This window comes from Antechinus flavipes, chromosome 2, assembly GCF_016432865.1.
Source record: "Antechinus flavipes isolate AdamAnt ecotype Samford, QLD, Australia chromosome 2, AdamAnt_v2, whole genome shotgun sequence".
NCBI lineage: Eukaryota > Metazoa > Chordata > Mammalia > Dasyuromorphia > Dasyuridae > Antechinus > Antechinus flavipes.
In genome coordinates this window covers 437,278,017-437,302,049 of record NC_067399.1, presented here as the reverse complement: position 1 = coordinate 437,302,049, position 24,033 = coordinate 437,278,017, and the positions used below count along the sequence as shown (strand labels likewise).

General features: G+C 39.8%; 1 protein-coding gene across 1 annotated transcript; it reads left to right on the top strand.

The window, feature by feature from the left end:
- Positions 1 to 226: 226 nt before the first annotated feature.
- On the top strand, positions 227 to 16,453 carry MAML1 (mastermind like transcriptional coactivator 1). The gene is made up of 4 exons (XM_051979103.1): positions 227 to 6,242; positions 7,823 to 8,101; positions 9,324 to 9,429; positions 12,432 to 16,453. Exons 1-4 carry the CDS (start codon positions 4,920 to 4,922, stop codon positions 13,406 to 13,408), a joined length of 2,685 nt encoding a protein of 894 aa, XP_051835063.1. The 5' UTR covers positions 227 to 4,919; the 3' UTR covers positions 13,409 to 16,453.
- The last annotated feature ends 7,580 nt before the right edge of the window (positions 16,454 to 24,033 follow it).

Genomic DNA, 24,033 nt, shown 5'->3' with positions numbered 1-24,033 from the left:
GCCTTTGCTAAAAGATCTTTAGTGAGAAGCTAGTTCTACTTTTGGATAGCTCTAATTGTGTGACCCTGGGCAAGTTGCTTTACCCTTTCTGCCTCAGTTTCCTCATCTGTCAAGTGACTTAGAGAGGAAGGAAGTAACAAATCAAGAAAGTCCTAAGTGAGGTTACAAAGAGTCAGGCACAACTGAACAACAAATAGTTCTAATTACTAGGAAGTCTTTATTTAGCTCAAACATAACCTTTCCTCTTTGTGATTTCTATGCATTGGATAGGAGGCAAGTAATGGAACAAATCCTACTCCTCTTCCAAGATGCAGTTCTTCTGCTTTGTTCAGCTGATGGATTCTCATGTCGTGATCTCAGACAACTTATCATTGTGGTTCCATGAGCAGACTCTCCGCGTGGACATTTCTCTCTGGCTATTCCTTAAAGTCCCAGCTAAAATTCCACCCTCTGTAGGAAGCTTTCCCCAACCATTCTTTATTCTAGTGCTTTCCCTCTTCTAATCACTTCCTATTTATCCTATAGATAGTTTACTTTGTATGTTGTCTCCCCCAGTGCCTGGCACATTGTTGTGGTTTAATCATGTCCATGACTCTTTGGGACCCCATGGATCCTAACGAACCAGTGCTATCCAAGGGATTTTCTTGGCAAAGAGACTGGAGTGCGTTGCCATTTCCTTCTCTAGTGAATTAAGGCTAACAATAACATTAGATAACTTGGATCTTTGTGACTCCAGACCCCACCCTCTTATCACTGGGCCACCTAGCTACCCATCAGATACATAATAGATGCTTAATAAATGCATATTAAATGAATAAATGAATGGTTGCCCTGTTTAGGACATTTCCTGTATCACAGTGTTAAACACAGTACTCATAATATGATCTGATCCCAGAGTAGTTTGAGGCTTTCATTCTCTGATTTAGGCATACATACATCATATCTCTCAATTGGACTTAAGATTACCTTAGGTAGGGGCAGCTAATTGGTACAATGGATAGAGCATCATCCCTGAAGTCAGGAGGACCTGAGTTCAAATCTAGCCTCAGGCACTTAACACATCCTTGCTGTGTGACCCTGGGCAAGTCACTTAACCCTAATTGCCTCAGCAAAAAGAAAAGATTACCTTATGTATTTTTGACAGCTAGATCACACTGTTGATTCATGTTGAGCTTTTAGTTAAGTATGAATTCATCTGAAACAAACATATCTTTTTAAGTTGAATTACACTCAAGCCATGCTTCCCTTTGTCTTGAAATTGATTTTTTTTTAACTTACAGATTTTTTTTTAATGTAGGGTAATAAATCCAGTAGATATTAAGTGTTCATTATGCAATATATGGACTAGAGATACAAAGAATGGTAAAAGAGAGTCCCTGTCCTTCAGGAGCTTACAGTCTAATGAGGGAGATAACATACAAGCACCTATGTGCAACAAAGCGATATATAAATTTGAAATAATCAACAGATTGCAGGTACCAGAATTAAGGTAAATCAAGAAAGACTTCCTCTAGAGGGTGGAATTTTAGCTAAGATTTGAAAGCCAGGAGGTAGAGATAGTAGAGAGAGAGAAACCCTGTGGAATTTCAGAGTTCATAAACATGGAAGTGTGGTATCTGTGTGAGTGATAGAGGAGTAGGCCATGGGAAATGAGTTAACTATGGTATTAAGATGTTAAAGGAATATCAGCATCTTGAAGTCCAATAGTATGAGGACAGGAGTTGTGGAAGAGGTAAGCCAGTCAAGCATTGAATTCATTGAGCAGAGAAGGGAAGTGTCCTGGAGGTCAGTAAACAATAGTTAACAGAATTTTGAGGCATCTAATTTGAAGGTAGACTGTATAGAAGAGAATATGAAATAAAAAGGCAAACAGAAACACAAGTGTGAACTTTACTTAGTATTTTATTTCTTAGTTCAGATATGTGATTTCCTAAGGCTAGGAAAATCCTTCTAGCGATGCAGATTAGTTGTTCTTTTGTAACAAAAGCTCTTTAAAGTAAGGAAATTAGCTTTTGAAATTGGGGGAACCTGCAGTTGTTTCTTAATTATATCTTTTTATTTAATTCTTTATTATTCAATAGTTTTTTATTTATTCCAACTCTTCATGACCCTATTTGGCAGAGATACTGGAGTGGTTTGTGGATTTCTTCTCTAGTTCATTTGACAGATGAGGAAACTGAGGTAAATAGGGTTAAGTGACTTACCCAGGATCACATAGTTAGTATCAAATTTCAATTCAGGGAGATGAGTCATCCTGACTCCAGATCCAGCATTCTATCCACTGTGCCACCCAGCTGCCCCCAGAGTGATATTGTTACAGTTTGTTATGTCATTTCAGTCTTGTCCAAGTCTTCATGACCCTGTTTTCTTGGCAGAGATACTAAAGTAGTTTGGCCATTTGACAGATGAGAAAACAGGCTTTCCTGGGTCTGAGGCCATATTTGAATCCAGGTCTTCCTAACACCCAGCCTGGCACCCTATAAAAAAAAGATTATATTCAGTTTTGTTGAAAATGATGCTTGGTTGTTGTATTCCAAGCCCTCCAATGCTTTAATGTAGAAATCTTGTGTATTCCTAGTTCATATTTCAATGGTTTCTTTCTGGCTGCTTGCAATATTTTCTCCTTGAACTAGAAGCTGTGGAATTTGGCTATACTATTCCTAGGAGTTTTCATTTTGAGATATCTTTCAGGAGGTGATTGGTGCATTCTTACCATTTATAGTTTTTCCTCTGGTTCTAGAAAATAAAGCTAGTATTCTTTGATAATTTAATGAAATATGATTTCTAGGCTTTTTTTTTTTTTTTTTAAATCATGGCTTTCGGTATTTTCAAAAGTATTTTGCTTTTTTGTTACTTGTTTTCTCAATGAGATATTTTGCATTTTTTTAATATTTTCTTTTATTCTTTTGATTTTGTTTTTTGATGTCTCGTGGTTTCATTAGCTTTTACTTGTCCAATTTTGATTTTTAAGGAATTATTATTTTCTTCAGTGAATTTTTATACTTCTTTTTACCATTTGGCCTATTTTGTTTTTTAAGACATTGTTTTCTTCAGTATTTTTTTGGCTTCTTTTACCAAACTGTTGACTCTCTTTTCTTGCGCCACTCATTTCTTTTCCCATTTTTACCTCTGCCTCTCATTTTATTTTTAAAATCCTTTTTGTGTTTTTTTAGGAATTCTTTTGGTGGGAAGTAAGGAAAACCTGAGACCAATTTACATCTTTTCTTTGAAGCTTTGCATGTAACTATTTTGAATTTGTTATCTTTTGAGCTTCCCTGTCATCATAGTAACTTTCTAGTGTCAGGTTCCTTTTTTTGTTGTTTGCTCATTTTTGGAGTCTATTTCTTGATTTCTAAATTTTTTTTTAATGTTGACTGCTTTTTATTTTTCCAAATACTTGCAAAGACAGTTTTCAATATTCACCTTTCTAAAACCTTATTCCAAATTTTTCTTCCTCCCTTCCCCCCCTTCCTGTACAATAAACCAATATAGGTTAAAAATGTGCAAATAATTCTAAACATTTCCATATTTGTCATGCAGCACAAATCAGAAGAGAAAAGAGAAAGATTGTAGTTTATATCACGAGGTACCATAATATCTCACATTTTAATAGGGTTTTCATTAGCGTTATACACTTATATCCTATAGTACTTTTTTAAGATCTTTTGTATCTGTTCTTTTAATCTTTACAGCAACCTTGTAAATAAAGGTGGATTATTATTAAGACAAAGATTATTATTTCCACTTTTTTTTTTCTCCTATTTCTTTTCCTGAGTTCTAAAACACATGTTGTTCAGGTCAGTAAATGCCTTTCCCTGTGGAAATCAACTTCAAAGTTGAGCTGATATTCTACCTTTCATGAAACCTTCCCATGTCACTCCAATCTACATAGATCTCTTACTCCTCAGGTTTCTTTCCTAGTTAGTACATAGTTTACACTGTACTCACTTATGTGGCATTTAGCCTAAATTTGTTATTTGAACCCCATAGCTTCATAAGGCATAGCTGAGTCAGGAGGTGTGAACGGCAGATTAACTGACACATGACCATGTAGGTACTTCATCACAGAGGAAGAAACATATCTATCCCACTTCCATAAAAGGCTGAAGCTTTAAGAGATTATTTGAGTCAGACAAATATTTAAACCATATTTGTTATGTCTTGCCTCTTGATCTGACAGTCACTTCACCATTGAATTTCTATTTCTAGGCTGTCCATTGATCTATACTCACTTGAACCCACCTTCAGACCTCTTTCCTTGAGTGGGAATTAACCCAATTTGGATGGGATAGCTCTCCCTCTACTTAGGTGGAGCTCCATAAATAATTATTGTGAATTTTGTAGAGAACAACTAATTGGGGAAGCAACACATTTATTCAGGAAGCAGTTGAGTTATTACAACAGAACAATATGACTAAGTGTTAAGTTTATGGGGCAGACGTGGTATTTCAAAGGAAAGAAAGATTCTAATGGATCAGGAGAGTGATGGAGTGGGGTGAATGACTTAAAGAAGATACATGATTTGAACTAGGTTATAAAAGATAAGACTAGAATTTGAACAAGAGAAGAAACAAGTATGGAATGGGGGAAAGGAGATAATGAACATATTAACCTAATGGAGTACAAGGAAAGGGAAGGACTGGGATTAGGGTAATACAAAAATACCAATTTTGTTGGTTTGAAACTTAGGATCAGCACCTAGCAAGATTGTCATTAATATGCTGATGTTCATTGATGGGGAAAAAAATGTTGCCACTCCGCTGGATTACTAATAAAAGGAGGAGGGACTTAGCACTAGATATTAAATATGTAACTCAGTTATTTAAAATCTCTTTCAGCAACTCCATGAATCGGTGAAGCGGAATCGGGATAGTGCTGGCTCCCCTCAGAATGGAGAACAACAGAATGGGTATGGAGAAATGTTTTCTGTGCACAAGAAACCTCGCCATGATGATACTCTTGGGGTTAGTGTCTCTTCCAATGGGATACCTCCGTTGTCCCCACTGCCTCATCTTGACAAGTCATCTGGAGGAGATGCCTTACAGCCCAATGGAAAACATTCACTGGGTCTAGATTCCATCAATAAAAAATGTCTTCCAGATTCTAGCCTACATTCAAATGGCAGCAGTAATGCAAATGATTCATTTCAAATAAGTTTGAATAAAGAAATGAAACAAGAGCCTGTAGATGACCTCCCTTGTATGATCTCTGGAACAGGCGGCTCTATGTCTCAAAACAATTTAATGCCTGACCTAAACCTTAATGAGCAGGAGTGGAAGGAGCTCATTGATGAACTTAATAGATCAGTACCTGATGAAGATATGAAGGATCTATTTAATGAAGATTTTGAGGAGAAAAAGGATACAGAGACTTCAAGTTCAGCTACACAAACCCCATTACCACAAGACATCAATATTAAGACTGAATTTTCACCAGCAACCTTTGAGCAGGAGCAGTTAGGGTCTCCGCAAGTAAGATCCACATCTTCAGGGCAGACCTTTATTGGGTCCTCCTCTGTAGCTGTGAGTACAGCCTCCCCAGTTATAGGGACCTCTCAGACTGGGTTCCAAGCTTCTAGTCAGCCAGGGGCTGAAAATCCCAATCAGACCATGATGCAGGCAGCAAGCCAGTCTCAGAATGTACAGAGGCCTCTAGCCAATGTATTATTACCTGGTCAGGGCTCTGGAGGGAGCAAAGAAATGTCCTCTGCCCATCAGCTCCAGCAGATAGCTGCCAAACAGAAGAGAGATCAAATGCTTCAAAACCAACAGCAGACTCAGCAAGTTCACCAACCTGGACAAATGGCCAACTGGCCACCATCTGGTCCTTCTCATAGTCCATTAGCCGTCCCCTACTCTGTGGAGAACCCAACTAGCCCTTCAGTTTACCAGCAAGATTTCAATAACCAGAAACTCATGATGTCCACCATGACCAATAAGAGTTCTCCTAGAACTGGAGGTACTTACCTCCAACCAAGCCATGTAGGCCTGCTGACTCATCAGCCAAACACCTTGAACCAAAATTCTGTGGCTGGCCAAGGGTCTATGCTTGACTATGGCAACACCAAACCTCTTTCCCATTACAAAGCGGATTGTGGACAAGTATCTGGACAAAATAAGGCACCCATGTTAACTTATCTGCCACAGCAGCTGCCTCATATGAATGAAGAACAAAACGCATTGTATATGTTGAAACCGAAGCCTGGAAATATTCCCTACAGACCACTGGTTCCCCATAGCCAGGTAAACAGATTTGGATTTGTGTTCCTCTGTAATAGGATCAACTATTGAAGTTAATAGTGGGAAAATGTAGGCTTCTAGGGAAGCTGTGGGAATAAAAGGAAATTAGTAACTACTATTAGTTTATTACATACTGAAGGCATATGTAGTTAAAGGAAATCCAATATATAAAAATCCCAACTTGGGAAACAGATAAATTGGGGAATAATACCCTAACTTTTAAAAATGCAACTTCTTTAAATAGGAACCTTCTTCATTTATTTAAAATATGATTCAAATTGGCCATAATCATTTCAAAAATACAACTATTGTGTCACATCATTGGTGTTTCACATGTTGTGTGGTTTCCATTTCAGTAGTTGTGGCTGTGGCTCTTTATAGAAACTGGTAAATGCTAACTTGCCTTCTTCATTGCTTCAGTTTATCCTAGAGTTTCTTCATCTCTAGACATATGGTCCCTGATTTTTTAGTAAACACAAACAATTTCAATTTTTCATTATTTGAGAAGCCTTTCCTCTGGCACTCATGAATTGTGTGTGTGTTTGTATCATCCCTACCTTTCCTGTGACCTAGGGAAGAGAGAAACAAGCATCATGTGAACACTCGTAATTGAGCATTTTTATGACAGTAAGATTAATATATTAATTAAATTAATAGCCAAGACTCAATTGGACAATTGAGGCACATTAAAGAGAGTCTAGGCCTGGAAGAAGACCTGAATTCAGATCTAGCCTGAGAAACTACTCTGAGCAAGTCAATTGGCCACTCTTTGCTTCAAGTTCCTTAAAAAAAAGAAATCTAATAACAGCATCTTCCTAGCAGTGTTGTTGTAAGGATTGAGGATCAAATGAGATAATATTTGTAAAAAGCATAGTGCCAAGCACAAAGTAGGAACTGTGTGAGTGCTTGTTTTTTTCCCTGGACAGTTGAAAAACCTTTGAAAGCAAACTGACTAGGATATTTCACATTTTAAAAGTTGAACTTCCCCATCAGGCCTCACCTGCCACATTGTTTTACATCTATCCAGTAAATTTCTCACTAATTGATAAGGCATAATTAATTAAAATCATTAACAAGTTAATGAATGAAGGGACTTTTATCTTACCTACACTTTATTTCTCTGCAGTGTTTTGTACAAAGTGGGCCTTTAAGACTTAAAGATGTCCTTTGATTAAAGGCCTTTTAAAGTTTGTTCTAGTTATTTGTAGGACTCAGTTCATCTTGAATCAAGAATTTGGGTTTTTTTGGGAGGGAGTGGAACCATTGCTTGTATTGTTAACAGAAAATTGCCATTAAACAATATTCGATGCAAATCCACTACAAAGTGGCACTTTTATTGGCTTATTTATGGTCAACTTAATGAAAACTTACCATACATAAAAGTATCAGATATACAGCTGAATGCTTAATAACTTTGTTTTTAAAAAACAGCTTTTAAAATCAGTCTTTCTCTAAGTTGGGAACTAAGTCTTCCTTCATAATACCAAAGGTGCTTGTGTTTGATTAAAGGTTATCTGTTTTGAACAGAATTTCTAGATTCTGCAGTATCCCTGACTAACTTCTAAGCGCCATCTGTTTGGCAGGACCAGAACCCTTCTAATGTTCCTCGTGCCCCAGTCTCTGTGCCAGCATCAAGTGTTGGCACCCAGCCACCAGCTGTATCCATGGCAAATACCCATGGCACTGCTGCCTATCTCAACACCCAACAACAAGCAGCAGCAGCAGCAGCAGCAGCAATGAAGCAGCACCAGCTGTTGCTCGACCAGCAAAAGCAGCGGGAACAGCAGCAGAAGCAGTTGCAGCAGCAGCAACAGCAGCATTTCCTGATAGGACAGAGACAGCAGCAGCTTCTGGCTGAGCAGGTAAGTAAGAGGGACTGTGCTTTGACTCCCCGATATAGGTTCCCCAGCTTCACTTTCAAAACCAGGGCTAACTATCACTTAGGCAGTTTTATATTTCTGAGATAATGGTGTTTTGAATATAAGCTGCTATGGTCAAATCTGTTATTTCCTTAAATGAACTTCCTGCCCTTATTCACCAAGCCCATCACGTGGAATCTATGGAAGTGTTGGCTTGTGTCATACCACATACAATCAATCATTTTGTCCAGTGGTTTCTTTAGGCCTTTTACACTTTTGTAAGTCCCAGACATTCTGAATGATCTAAAAATAGGCCATTTGAACCTGAGGGTTAGTGTCCTCCCAACCCCACTATCTTGATAATCCTTGTGGTCATCTCCTATTCTCAGGCTATGTAAATGGGCATTTTTCAAAGTATTATATGTCACTAAGTGAACTAAATGTACTTGTTTTAGAAGAGTTCAACTTTTGTAATTATTCATTCAATTAGAATGATTTATTATTAGCACTGTGCTAGAGGAGAAAAGTACGAAGAATGAAACAATCCTGAGGTGGGGGGTGCACAGTGTAAATATATAAATATAATATGAAATGAATAAATACAAATATATAAAAGGAATTAAATTCAAAGTAGTTTGAGAGGGAGGACTCTAGCAGTTGGGCAGAATCAGGAAAGGTTTTTTGCAGAAAGAAAAAGAGGAGGAATGAGTATGAGGGGGAGCTGTTACAAAGGCAGAGAAACAAGAGACAGAGGTTTGAGTGTAAGGAACAGAGAGAAGGTCAGTTGGGCTAACAAAGAGTCCTGGCTGGGTGGCTGGTGACATCTGATGAGACAAAGTTAGGTTGGCATCAGGTTGTAGAGAACTTTAAAAAATAAACAAAGGAATTTATGTTTTAACTCAGAAGTGATAGGTAATCTATGGGAGTGATTTAGCAACCTATACTTACTGCAACAGTTCCAGATTTGGTTTTTCCAAGGTTTTAACTAGTGTATACACTGATATGATTTACCTTTATTGTTACAGTTCTGACTGCCTAACCTGTAGCTCACTGTTCCCCAAATATAACTTCCCTTCTAGAGCCAACATAAAAGTGAAAGGAATAAACTTTTGTCACATCAGCCAAAATGGCCCAGAGCTTCTAGTCTGGAAGAAGCCAGAGGATATTCACTTTTTGCTTTTTCCCCTGCCCAATTCTGTTTATTGTCATTTTTCTTTGTTCTTAGGAGAAGCAGCGTCAGGAACAGCAGTTTCAAAGACACCTGACCCGGCCACCCCCTCAGTACCAAGAGCAGAACCAGACCACTTACCAGCAGGTTGGACAGTTTACAGGTAAAAAGAGACTTACTGTTGTTAACAAAAACAAGTTCTGTGTTGTGTTTAGTAGAAACTGGAATTCTCTGGATATGTTTTTTTCCTCATAGTATCATAAATTCAGAGCTGGCTAAAACCTCAAGAGGCTTTATTTAGTCTATTTAGAAATTAGGAAATTGAGGTCCTTGGATGGTAGATGACTTGACCAAAATCGCAGTGATAGTAAGCATCAGAAGAGATTCCAGATGGGGTCATGGTCCAGTGGAAAGAGCACTGATTCTTAGATCCAAATCTTACCACTGATGTTTACTGCTCGTGTGACCTGTGATCCTCAGTTTCTCCATCTGTAAAATGAGGCAGATTAGATGCTCTCTGACATAGCTTCTGGCTCTAAAACTATAATCTTGGGGTCCTCTGACTTCTGAGCCAGCCCTTTTTCTTCTGTTGAGACCGTTTATAAATTTCCTAGGACACTACTGATCATTTCACTTGCCATAAAAACTTCCAGTGGCTCTCCACTGCTGATTAAATAAAGTATTGACTTCCTGGCATTTGAGCCTATCCACTGTCTGACTCTAGCCTACCTTTCTAAACTTGTTTTATACTATTCCTTTATAATTATTCAATAATAGAACAACATCTTGCATTCTCTTCCTGCTCTCTCTCCCTTTGCAGATGCTTATAAAGTGACGTCCATCCCCCTCAAGCCCTCCTTTTCCATCTTCCAAAAGCCTTCCCTTTCCTCAAGGCTCTCTTCATACCTCATTTCTGTAAAGCTTTCCTTGATAAGCATACTTCGTGAAAGCCATGGGCTCATCTCATATTCTTCATTCTACTTTTCTTGCCTTCTCTGTTCTATTTATCTCACTTTTCCCTATCCCTAGGACAACATTATAATCTCATTTGAGGAAGAATCTTTGCTATGTCTTTGTAAATCTTAGAATCTTGCACATAGTAGTTGCTTATTAATACATAGTAATTATTATGGAATGTCTAATCTCTAATAATATTTCCTGTATAAAGCTTATAATTCCAGAATTATAATATAATTCTGTCAATATAATTAACATTTTGAAGAGGCTATTATAATAAAAATGGGAGGAGATAGATATCTACATACACATAGAATTTTTAACAAATTTCTGGTACTTTCCTCAGAGTTCTTTCTTGCTAGAGTCTAGTGCCTTCCTGGTAACCAAAAGAAGCTGGAGCCTAAGGAAGTTGCTTTGCTTCTACAGCCACCTATTTCTGTTGCCGAGATAAGGAGAAACTTAAGAAAGTGTATTCCCCAATACATTTTGCTTATATCCTTTCTCTTAATTTAGGCAGGTAATTGTTGCTGTTCCTCACACACCCTTCCTTCTTCCTTCTGCCTCATAGAATAGTTTCCTTCAAAGTTCAACCCACACTTGATCTCTTATTAGCCTTTCCTCATCTTCTCCAGCTGCTATGCCACTCCTTGAAAATTATATTGAATTTATTTTATATATACCTATATGTATTTGTGTAGAACATGTCTCGCCTACGGAAATAAGCTCCCTGAAGGCAGGGATGTATTCCCTAGTATCCAGAAGTGTCTGGCACCTAGCAGAATTGGTAAATATTTGTTAATGATTTGATAGCCTCTCATCTCGACCAAGGTGTGACTTACATTGCCAATATTGAACTTATTAAACTTTACAATATGGGTGGCAGTTTATATTGATAGTTGTAGTATTTTTCCTACCTCTTTATATATGCTTTTTTTTGATAACTTCTTTGATCCACTAATCTATTTCTTTCATTGAATATCCATCATTGTAAAATGTCCCAGAGAAATTGGCTTTCTCTACTGACTTAATATAGAGCACCACTGGAGGAATTTGTGTGCTCAGCTCTTAATAATTGATACTAGTGGTTAAAGATGAATTCATAAACTGTAGCTACTTATGAAGCCTCAATTGAGGCTATATTTTCTTTTTAAAAGTTTATTAAAACTTTTCTCATAGGTGCCAAACAACAAAGTCAGTCAGTTTAGTTTTAGCTCCCCTCTGTCAACCAGTCAGGAAAGTTTTATTAAGTTCATTCTGTGTGCCAGGTATTACGCTAAGTTCTGAGAAGCCAAATCCAAATACTATGATTCCTTCCCTCACGGAACTTACAGTCACAATCTCTCTCTCTCTCTCTCTCTCTCTCTCTCTCTCTCTCTCTCTCTCACTCTCTCTCTCTCACACGCATACAGAATTATCTTTCTGTTCATCTGTCTATTTGTGTCATCTAGACACAAAAAGAAGCTGAAAATGGGAGAGAGGGAAAGAATCCCATGTGGTGGTGAAGTTCAGAAGAATCCAAACACATTGTGGCTTCTGAGAGATAGTAAAAAGATGGGCTGAGACTTCTTATAGAGGCCCCAGAGTGGCTGGCTTTGCTGTCAGGCAGATTCAGTCTTTTTTTTTTTTTTTTTCCAATTTCATGTAAAAACAGTTTTTAAGATTCTTTTTTTGTGATTCCGTTCTCTTTTCTCTTCCTCTCTTTCCCCCTCCCTGATTCAGCAAGCAGTTTGATATATGTGCAGTCATGCAAAACATATTTCCGTACTAGTCCAGTCTTGCAGGATAATGAAGATTTCTTAATGGTGAATTTTCTGGAGAAGGAATACATATTGGGAAGGTCCAGAGAGGTCCAGAAGCAGCATAGCTGGTGGGAAATTTTGGAAATTTGGTCTGTAGGAGAGAGGAGATAGAATCACAAATGATTTATATAATCAGTCCCCAAAGAATCATGGCATTATTTCCATCATCTGGAATGGTTCTCTGTGTCTTGGCTGCTCCCCCCCAGCACAGGAACCATTCTCTTCCTGCTTTAAGTGCGTAGGAGTCCATGGCCTCTGCACAAACCTGCTGTCTTGGGTTATTTTCTCTTTTCCCAACTAAATAAAGAGTAAGCTCCTGAAGTGCAGAGACCACGTATTAGACACTCAGTAAAGGATTGATCATTGATCGGAAGAATTAATTAAGAAAACCATGCATTTTGTCTTTCAGGGTCGTCAGCTGCCATGGCCGGAGTGAGTAGCTTGGGTCCATCCAACTCCGGTAGTCCCCGGATGTTTCCGCAGATGCAGATTGGACCCGGACACGGTTCTGTTTCCTCCATTCCTTCGAATCCCAGCCAACAGGATCGCAGTGTGGCTCAGTACAGTGGCACCCAGAACCTTCAGAGAGGAAACCTGTACAGCGTGGCCCCCGGCATGGCTCCAATGGTCCCCCAGCACGCACCCCAAGCCTCCAACGGGCACGCCCACATGCCACGGCAGCCCAGCGTTGGCCAGAGCAACGCCGTGTCTGCTAGCTACGGCCAGAACGCCCTGGGCAACGCCGGGCTTCCTCCACAGCATAGTAAAGGGGCCCTGAATCCCACTCTATCGAAGCCCTCGTTACCCAGAGTGCCGGCTGCTGTGGGACCCCAAAATCCATCCTGGCAGCACCAAGGCGTGCCCAGCATGAACAGCCAGCCACAGGCGGGCAGTGGGGGGGGCCCTTTTCCTGCCACCTCCACTTTTCACATGCAGCAGCCCCATCTTAAGATGCCCAGCCAGCAGTTCCCTCAGGGAGGGCCTCAGGTAAACCTGGGTACCAACCGGCCAATGACATCCATCAACTCTTCTGTGTCGGGACCCATGATGTCCTCCATGAGCACCCAGCAGAGGACAAATACATCTGCCCAGCCGCAGGTGCCCGCTCAGCAAGTCCTGCCTGGGATGAACTCAGCCGTCCCAGACCTGACTGCATTCAGCCAGAATCCGAGCCAGCAGCTGGCAAACCGAGCCAGCATGCATTGTGGCCAGGGCTACCAGGTGAGGACAGCAAATCAGGAGCTCCCTTTTACCTACAGCGCTCCCCCGAGCAACAGCGGCTTACAGAACATAACCGGCGACACTGATCTCATAGATTCTCTGCTGAAAAATAGGACTTCAGAAGAGTGGATAAATGACTTGGATGAATTGTTAGGAACACATTAACCTAGGGTTCAGGATATCCTGGTTCTGCTACAACCTACATATTGGTTCTTAACATCAAGAACCACTGGACCAAAAACCTGTGGCATTGAAGAGCTTTGAAAATATATTGGAAATAGCCAGGAAATGGACCCCTGCTGCTTCCCACTGAGCTTGATAGCCCTGTTCTGATGGCACCTGCAATCTGCATCTCATGGGATACATGTGGGATGAGGTTGTTCATCTAGACAGGTGGGGCCCATTGCAGTGATATCACAAGGTAGAGAGAAAACAGAAGGCTTTTAAATGTACATTTATATTGAAAAGACCAAAAATGTAGTATCAAATTGAAGGAAAAAATCAGTGCCATTTTGTTGACTAAACCCAATTTCCCCCTCCATTTTCCATATTTTAGATGCTTGGGTTTTTTTAATTGTTTTGTAGCCAGACTTTATGCAATTTGTTTCATAAGTTTGGTAAAAGATATTTTGTCAAATGTTAGGTTAAGTCACTTGTGGTTTTTACAAATCTGGAGACTTGTCATCCTATCATTAATGGCAAACCTTTATTTTCATTTTTAGAAAGGAGTGGGATGAGATGCATATGAGAGAAAATCATCATTTTAGTCCACCAACATCCCCAAATCCACCTCTTTTCTGGCTAAGAATGGTGCATTTGAGTGTCGGATGGTAGGAGGTTTCTGCTCATTGTTGAGATGAAAAGGAAGATTTAGCATCAACTCACTGGTGGGTTGCCCTTAGACTTCCTTGTGGCTACTGACTTAAGTAGCCAGATGTTGTTGCCAGTAATCACTCTTGAAGGACACCGAGTCCTTCAGGTCTCACTTGTTTAAAGAGAGACTTTATTTTGTTACTGCCATTGTTTTTTAAGACTTGTTCCACCGCCCTCCTAAAAGGGAGCTCCTGTGCTTCAGGTGTAGATAATGTGGTGAGATCCCGTTCTTGGGGCCGAACCCAGAAGAAGCTTCCCTTGCTATAACAAAAGCAAAGCAAAGTCCAAATAACAGCTGCCTGTGCTACGGAAATACATTTGGGGTTTGTTTTTTGGCTCTTCTCTTATCTTTAAAAGTCTCCCTTTAAACATTTCTTGGCTGGCGTGACTGAGGACTTAACTGTCCCCAAGAAAATGTAAATTCCTTTGCAACAAATGCTGCCAGTGTAGTAGCATAAGCATAGCAGAAATCATCAGTGTGATCAGTGAGGGTTTAGTTCATTTGGGGTAAAAGAAACAGTGATAGTATTGGGTGTTGAGGATTCCTAAGTTCTCTTGTGTTATCAAAACCTCCCTCCTTTAATCCTCTTGAAAATATTTCTCATTAAACATATAATCATTTTAGATTTCTCAAGACCTGTAAACTTCCAGCTCCAAAAGCAGAAAAATCTTTTAGTTAAATATTCAAATTGGAATAAAAACTCCTGAAGATGCTCCTGGCCCAGCTACACAACTCTGAATAGAGGAAGGCTGCCTCCCAGAGATGTGGGACCAGAGGAAAATACAAAGAAAGGCTGATTTGGGAGCTGTGTGGGGAAGGAATGGCACAGATTGATGATATAATTATATTTTATTGCTGTATCTACAGTTCCTTTTATCAGACAAGTTGCACTTTAAAAAAAAAACTGCTTTTTAACACTACTATTTTCTTTAACCCTTTCTAGATATGCATATGAATTTTTCTTTTAAGTCCCACAAACATGCATCAGATAGATCTCTATGACTTCAGATCCTTTTGACAAATTTTTGGTTGTTGCCTGATGGGGCTATACTTGTAAAATGAAGGTGAACGCTCACCTCCCACCACATCCAGTTGTTGACAGACCTTACAGACTGTTCTGTGTGCCCCCATTCATTTTCTTAGAAACCAGCAATGGAGTGCTGGTTATAGAATTAGGAGCCAAAGAAGGCATTTATAAAGGTCATCCGACATTAAGCCTAATCTTTGTTTCTCTGGGCTCTCTTAGTATTATTGTTTCTTTTTTTGTTTTTGTGGTTGAAGGTCACATTCAAAGGAAAACCTTAATATAAAAAATCTCCGTCTCTTTCCAGGACAGGGTTTAGAAGAAAAGATTGTAGCATGTAAATGTGGTGGAAATGGTTTCACACCAGCAGTGCCTTTGTCATTAGGGATGCTTGGGACCTCAGAAATTCAGCAATAGCCATGACCCTTCTATAGGGTGATATTCACCATATTCCCTTTTGAAATGCCCTAAGTGGGGAAGGAGTCGGAAGGTCCAGGTCCTTCTGGCTTTTCAGTTCCTCCTGAATTCTTCAGAAAGTATATTTGGCTCTCAAAATGCCAAGTCAGCCAGAACAGCCAAGCAGCTGCCCCCCAGTTTATTTCCATAAACTGAAAGGCTAGATGGGCTGCTTTGGCCCCCTTACTACCAAAAATAGAGCAGTCTGTGTCTGTACCTGGCACTGAGCAGAGTTGAGCAGCTTGTGCCCTCTCTCCTTCTGCCAAAGGGCCCCTGTCTGGGGCGCGGCGCTGCTGACCGGCCGGCTCGCTGCCCTCGGTTCTTAGACATGTGGCTGTCAAATATGCAGTCGGGCTTCCCGTTTGCTTTAGCTTCATAGCAATAAGATGCAACTCCTGGAACCCCCAGGGAACTACCCATGGCTTTATTTATGAACTCTCGTCAGGAGGTAGGAAGAGGTAACATCCTCACCTGCCAGAAACCAAGACTCGAATAAAACGGTGCTTAGACTTTTGTTATACACATTTCCTTTGTGTAAATAAATGTTTACAGTTTTATATTGAAGATGGAACAAGAGTTAGATCTTTTGACTGTATATTTTTTACTTTTTATAGATTTTAAAACTGTATAATTCTTTATATATGGGGGGGAGGTGGGAGTATGGTAAGTTTTATGCCTGTAAATGGAGAACAGTTGAAATTGATGCTAACCTTTATGCCCTGTTTTTTGTATAAAGATCCTATTAATCCCCGATTCTTCCACTTCACTTAACTCTGGCACACACCAAAAAGAGAACCTTCACTTTTCCTGTTTTATCATTATATGAAATAATAAAAGTATTTTACTAGTATGAAAACTGGCTGTGCTGTTGCCTGAACGTACCCCCCTCCCCCCCCCCCTCCCCCCCCCCCCCCCCCCCCCCCCCAAGGCTTTGGCCATGGCCTGGCCCGCAGGGCTGTGAGCCGAGCCGAGTTTTCTCTTGTGATCTAACATCGGGTTCCGAGTCAGAGTTAGGGGCCTAGAATTGGATCTGCAGGGCGCTTGCTGGCCATCTCAGAAGCGCCCCCAGCCAAGTTCATGGTTGAGGCAGATCTTACAGAAAACAAGGCAAACTAATAGACAAATGGAGACTGAGTCAGAAGCGACGATAAAGTAGATGGGGATGGGGGCTTTCAGCACTGGAAAGGCCTCTAGGTCAAAGAGAATTAGACGCGGTCCATTGGGCCCCAGGGAGCCCTGGGGTAGTCGGAGGGGCCAAGGCTCCACGCTAGGAAAAGCTCCCCAAACAAGCCATTTGCAAAGGGAGAGGCAGTGTCTCGGGATGTGGCAAGCTCCCCCTGCTGAGGATCTCCCAGCAGAGCCTGAATGGCCACGGAGCTAGAGGAGGGCTTCCCCAGGCTCAGGGCAGACCAAGAAGGCAGCTGCCCCGGCCCCCAGCTGGCACGCGAATCCCCGTGGCAACTTCTGCTTCGGGATCTGCAGCGAAAGACAAGAAAACCTTCCCTATAAAGCTGTCCCCAGTTACGGCTTGTTTGGTGCTCTGGGGACAAGCAGGACAGTTAGGTTCTTCAGGCAGCCTCAAGGAGACGACATGTAGGGCAGCCCTGCAGCTCCACTATGACGTCCTTCCTGAGTACGCCCGGTCTCTCCGCACAGGGAGAGAACACAAAGGGGATTGTCTGCCCCTTTTAATGCCTCCCTTAATGCACCAAAAATCCCTTTAGTTTTTTGTACAGTCACATCATGCTCTTGACAGCTAACAGTTCAATAGGACCTCCCAGATAATCTTTTATGTGAATTGATACAAGTTAGATCCATTCCCTCCTCCCCAATATATATTTTACTAATTTTTTTTTTTTTTTTTTGCACTCAAATGTAGGAATTTAGGCAGTGTGGTAAAATGAAAGGAACTCAGGACTTGAGTCAGATCAGACCTGGACAGTCCTTCCTCCATTGCTTACTTTGTTGTTCAGTCTTGTCCAATTCTTCATGACTCCATTTGAGGTTTTCCTGACAGAGATATTAGAGTAGTTTACTATTTCCTTTGCCAGGTAATTTTGCAGTTGGGGAAACTGAGGCAAACGGGGTTAATTGACTTGCCCAGGATCACAGCTAGCAAATGCCTGAGGTCAGATTTTAACTAAGGACTATGAGTCTTCCTGACTTCAGGCTTGACTCTGTACCCCAGGAGCCATTTAGCTGTTCCATGGTCACTTAATCCCTCTGGACTAGTTTACTTTCATCTGCAAAATAGAATAATATCTGTAGTAATCAAACTGAGAGAACTTTTAGGAGAAACAAATGAGAGAGTTTGCTTTAAAAAAAAAAAAAAAAAAGCCACTATCTGCACTAGAGAAATGTCAGCTATTATCTTCACTATTCAGTCTGTTAGTCCTTTTTGGAGCGTGATTTGGATAGCTGGTTCCAGCTTCAAGTTACCCACAGATCTGGAACATCTACCTTCTATTCAAAATAGTTATAAAATGCGGAAATGGGCACGTTGAGAAGAGATTCATTTTCTGAGACTAAATGAAAACTCCCTCCAGATTGACAATTGTTATTAATCATCCTTCTGTCAGGTGTTTGGAGCAGCTCTGGATCCACTCAATTGTACTATTATCCAACCCACATTTCATCCATCATATCCACAAAGCTGTAAGAGACTGCTGAGGTCAGCAGCTTTTAAAGAGTTCAAAATTTTGTGTTATTTTCAAATCCTGCCACTGTCCCCTTTTTTGAAAATTGGAATAAATATTTCTGCATTCAGTCTTCCATCATCTCTCCTTTCCACAATGTTAAGGGACAGATCAATTCTCTGAAAGCCTTCACAGCTGTGGATCATAACATCTGAAGGAGTTGCAGGGCAGCCTTTGCTGATACAGGTGTTGCGGACTGGGAATGAGATAAATTGGAGGCAGAGGGAAGAGGAGAGAGGTCAGAGAACAGCAACGGTCTCCTTGTGTTATCCTCTCACATTGGATCTCCAGCAGCCACTGTCAGGTGGCTCCCGTGTATTCCAACATCACAATTCCTCAGTTAACTGTTCAGTCACTTCGGACCTTTCTGGATTCTGGGATGAGATTATTCTGGCTCTAGAGATATAAATTAATTTAAAAGATTTTTGACTGCCTCCACACCTACTTTCATCATAAACTTCCTATGCTTATTCTCGCCTTTCCAATCTGAAAACCATGTTCCCTGGCACAAAGCCACCAAGCTTGTGACCTGCCAGACACTGCTACATACAGTCCCTGTCCTCAGTTCACAATACATCTAACAGAGACATGGAAGCAGCTATATACCCAAAAAACATGTACAGGACAAATCTGATGGAGATACTGACATTAAGGGGGACCAGGAAAGGCTTCTTGCCGAAAGTGGGATTTTAGTTGAGACCGGGGAGGGAGGCTAACCAGTGAAAATGCAGGGAACTCGAGACAAAAATGTCACGTTCAAGAAATAGCATGGAAGCCAATGTCCTAATTCTGAGTCCATGGGAATACGTTTAAGAAGACCAGAAAGGTAGGGAGAGAGCCAGGTTATGAAGGGCCTTGAAATCCAAACAAATTATTTTTAAAACTGATCCCAGAGATAATGGGGGTTTCCTAGATTAATAGTGAAGCAGAAGGCTGACATGACATGGTCTGATTTAAGAACGTTAGAAAAAACACATTGTTAATCAATTGGAAGATGAATCGGACCAAAAAGACAAAGCGGAGAACCCAGCAGCTGGCGATTGCCATAATCCAGGCTCTGTGAGATGGTGAGAGCCTATATCGAAGAAGAAAAGGAGACATATCTGAGAGATGTTATAGAGGTCAAGTCAGCAAGACTTGGCAACAGATCAGATATAAAGGGAGGAAGGGTATGACATCTAGGACTCGGGTAGGAGAACCAGGAGATCCAATACAGGCAATAGAGCAGCAGATACGAATAGGAGAACCAGGAGATCCAATACAGGGGACAGAACAGCAGACATGAGTAGGAGAACCAGGAGATCCTATACAGGGGACAGATGGGGAGCGGACCCGGGTAGGAGAACCAGGAGATCCAATACAAGGGACAGGGGGAGCGGACACGGGTAGGAGAACCAGGAGAAAGCAGTCGTCCCAAAAATCTAGAGAGAAAACAGTATCTAATAGGGTCAAAGCTGCAGAGAGGTCACAAAGGATGAGGATTAAGAAGCAATGATGAAGCTTACTCACTAACTTTGGCGACAGCATTTCCACTTGAATGAAGACAGAAACCAGATGTAGAGAATTAAAAAGAATGCAGTCATCGGTTTTAAGCAGCCTTCTCAAGAGAGTTTCGCTCTAACAGGGGGATGAGACATAGCACAATAGCTACCAAGAATGTGTGGATCTCACTTGGTTGAGGGGATGAGGGAGATGGGTGTCTCTAGGCACTAGGAATTAGGAGTCAAGGAGAGATTGAAAAGAAGTGATATAGTGGGAATGATAAATCTGCTGAAGGAAATAGGATCACTTGTGCCTAAATGCAGAGGGGTTTTCATAGCAAGGAGAAGGGCCACCTCTCCAGGTGAGACGGGGGAGGAGGAGATAGCCGGAGACAGGAAATGACAGGAGATGATGAAAGGAGAGATGGGGAGAAGACGGAGCTCTCAGGGAATGGCCTCATAATATTTTTTCAGTAAAACATCCTCCACTGAGAGCATGGTTAGAGGGGAAATCATGGGAAGGATGAAAAGATTTGAAAGAGCCATTGTGGGGAATGGGATAGTGAATTGATTAGGGAGATATAAAAGGCTTGCTTTGCTGCAATGAATGCCTAATTGAGATTATGTAGCATAAATTAGCTTCTTGATTTTTTCCAGTTTTGTTCAGCAGTACATGAATAAAGGGGAAGGCAGGTTACAGTAGGAGCAAGCCAAGGCTGAGACTTGGCAGGACAAGATCAGTGATAGAATAAGGGACAAGGGTATGGAGTTGAGCTGGTTCATGATAGGGTCAAGATAAGGAATAATGGAAAGTATAGCCAGCAGGGATGGAGGAATTGGAGGTCATGGTGACAATGAAAAATAAGATTAAGGGCTGGCTATAAGGCAGAGGGAAAGATGGAATCATGCTCAGATAGAGGACTTCCAAAGTTTATGAACATAGAAATGGAACACAAGGGTGGAGGAGGCAAGATCAAAGGTATGACCATTGCTATATGTAGCTGAGGTGGGAAGGAGAGGTAGGTCATGGGAAATAAATAAGTTGAAGAACAAAAAAGTTAGGGTGTTAGATGGAGTATCAATATGTACATTCAGGTACTTTGGCATGAGGGGAATAGTTGGAGAGAAGAGAAAGACTGGGCAGGCTAAAGTCATTTGAGGAAGGAAAGAGAGTTGTTAGATAACAGTTATCAATGTTGAGAGAGAAGGAAAAGACTTGAATAGTTCTGCTTCCTCTGTCATTTATTTAAAATTGCACCAAACAGCTGGCCTCTCCCTTCCTTATTTTTGCTCATAAGATATCCAAAAGAATTGTTTTTATTGTTCTTAGCATTTTTTGTGGATGTCAGCTAAATCTGGACTTTAATATTATTCATGGTATTTCTGCATTTTTATGCCACTTTTACATTTATGCTTTGGTATGGAAAGTACAGAGTATTTAGAGAAGATGGGCAGTAAAAAAATAAAAATAAAGTGAAAGGAGGAGGAGGAGGAAAAGGAGGAGGAGAAGGAAGAAAAAGAGGAGGAGGAGAAAGAAGAAAAAAGATGAAGAAGAAAGAAGGAAAGAAAGAAAGAAAGAAAGAAAGAAAGAAAGAAAGAAAGAAAGAAAGAAAGAAAGAAAAGAGGGAGGGAGGGAGGGAAGGAGGGAAGGAAGGAAGGAAGGAAGGAAGGAAGGAAGGAAAGAAGGAAAAAAGGAAGGAAAGAAGGAAGGAAGGAAAGAAGGAAGGAAAAAGAGAAGAGAGGATGACAGAGACAAAGAAAAGGATCTAAGGACAGAGTCTTGGGGAATACTCACTGTTAGTATAAAAAATTAATGAACCAGTAAAGAAGATGGATAAAGAGCAGATAGACAGGTAGGAGGAAAAAAGAGTCATGAAAATCCAGAAAAAAAGAGTATATTCAGTCTAAAGAGAGATTGGTCAATAGTGTTGACAACAATAGATAGGTCAAGAAGGATGAGAGCTGAGGATGATTCATCAAATTTATTAAGAGATCACTGATAATTTCAAAGAGCAGTTTCACTTAAGAGATGAGATCAGAAGCCAGATTGCAAAGAACTGAAGAATGAGTGGGAGGAGAGGAAAAGGGTACATTAAGTGTAGACAGCTTTTTCAAGGATTTGGGCTGAGAAAAGGAAGAGAAATCTAGGGCAATATTTTGAGCAGATAATAGAATCCAGTAAAAGGTTATTTTTTTTTCAAGATAGGGGAGAATTGGGCATCCTTGAAAGCAGTAGAGACAAGACCAGAGCAGAACTTAGTTTGTAGTATTTACAAGAAAGGGTTCAATACACTATAAGGGACTAGGTCAGAGCAGCTTTTAGGTAGCATACACCCAACCCAGAATCCAAGAAGCCCTAGAAAAACAGCATTGAAGCAGTTTGGGCTTAGCCACCAGGGAAGACAAAGCCAGGTTATTCCCAAAGAAGGCTAAGCCTACTATTAGCCACCAAACACAGGATCAGGCAAGGCCCAGACAGACCATTCAGATGTACTGAAGTGGAGTTTGTCACAAAAATAACCCTTCAATTCAGAAACTTAAGCTGGCAAGACGAGTAAACATGGGAGAACATGAACCATTATGAAGAAATACTTTGGACTGAGAGAAGCCCAAGAGAGAAATCCAGAAAAAAATATTAACTTCACCAGAGCTTCTGAGAAAGAAAGTGTCCTGATCATAAAGGTCACTAGAAAATCTAGAAAAAGTGAAACAAATACAAAACAGAATAGCTAGGAAGGAGAAAATATCAAGGACAATATCATATGTCATATGGAACAGTACTCAAACTTAGTAAACCTTACCCATACATTGGATTCCCAGAAATTTAGAATGGATCAAACAGAAAATAAAAATTCCATGAAACAATAAGAAATATGAAAACAAAATTAAAAGATTGGCACCATGACCACTACCACCTCCCAAAAATAAAAAGAAAAAAGAAAATACAATATCTACAGTTTTAAAAAAAACAATTCACTTGAAAAACAGGTTGAAGAAAAATAATTAGGACTTATTGTATTCCTTGAAAATCATGACTAGAAAAGACTTGGATCTCAAACTGACCAGATCTTAGAATCAGAGGATAAAATGAACGTAGAAAGAAACTATCTCCTGAAAGAAAGCCCCAAATGAACATTTTCAGCAATATCGTAGCCAAAACTCTCAAAAGGAATCCTAAAAAACTGGTACATCAATGAACAAATCACAGGAAATTTTATCAATTGAGACAACATGCCAAATATGTTTCATATTATGAAATATGACTAAATCAATTCTTAGGGAAAATGGGGAGAACTGTATCTCTATATGTGTTTTTATTGATGAAAAAACAGAACAAAACAATGAATTGTGTATATAACTTCTAAAAAAAAACTTAGAAAATCAACAAATCAAAATCTACAAATTAAACACTAAAGTAGAAATTCTGAAAAAATGAGAGATTAATAAAATAGAAAGTAAAAAAGTTCTACTGAATTGATAAATAAAACTAGCACTTATTTAAAACATTAAAAAAATTAGGTAATTGAATTTTTAAAAAGTAAAATCAAAGGATTCCAAATTCAAAAAGAAAAATTCACAACATCTAAAGAGGAAACAAAAAAACTACTAAAAATTATTATGCCAATAATATGCAGAAAAACCAATAACATCTATCAAGTAGATGGATAATTACAAAACTATAAAATACTCAGATTGACAGAAAAAGAAGTATACTATTTAAAGAACAAAAATCAGGGGAGAAAATGAACAAGCAATAAATGAATTCCCAGAAGGAAAGGGAAAAAACCCCACAAACTCTAGAACCAGAAGGATATGTAAGTGAATTCCATCAGCTATTCAAGGAATAAGTAATTCTAGCATTCTATATACTATTCATAACATTAAGAAAAGAATTGTTCCAGTCTCTTTTTGTGGTACAAATATGGTTTTGATACCTAAACTAGGGAGAGAGAAAAGAGAGAAAAGAAACTAGCCCAATATACTCAATGAATATCAGTACAAAAAAACTAAATAAAATAATAGCAAACAAGTTACAACAAACTATTAAAAACATTATCAACTATGAACAGGTTGGATTTATACCAAGAATGCAAGGTTGGTTCATCAGAAGAAAGAATATAAACATAACAGAATGTATTGACAAAAAATGCCCCAAACCTCTGATTTTTTCAGGTTGATTATTTTAGTTATTTTATTTTATTTGATTCTTGAAAAGCTTTTGATGAAATCCAACACTCTTTTCTGCTAAAACAGAAATA

Bases quoted from the DNA above. Each gene is read 5' to 3' on its own strand.
- MAML1 (XM_051979103.1), top strand. From the start codon at position 4,920: ATGTTTTCTGTGCACAAGAAACCTCGCCATGATGATACTCTTGGGGTT. The intron at 6,243-7,822 runs GTAAACAGATTT...TCTGTTTGGCAG, and splicing joins CACTGGTTCCCCATAGCCAG to GACCAGAACCCTTCTAATGT. The intron at 9,430-12,431 runs GTAAAAAGAGAC...TTTGTCTTTCAG, and splicing joins GCAGGTTGGACAGTTTACAG to GGTCGTCAGCTGCCATGGCC.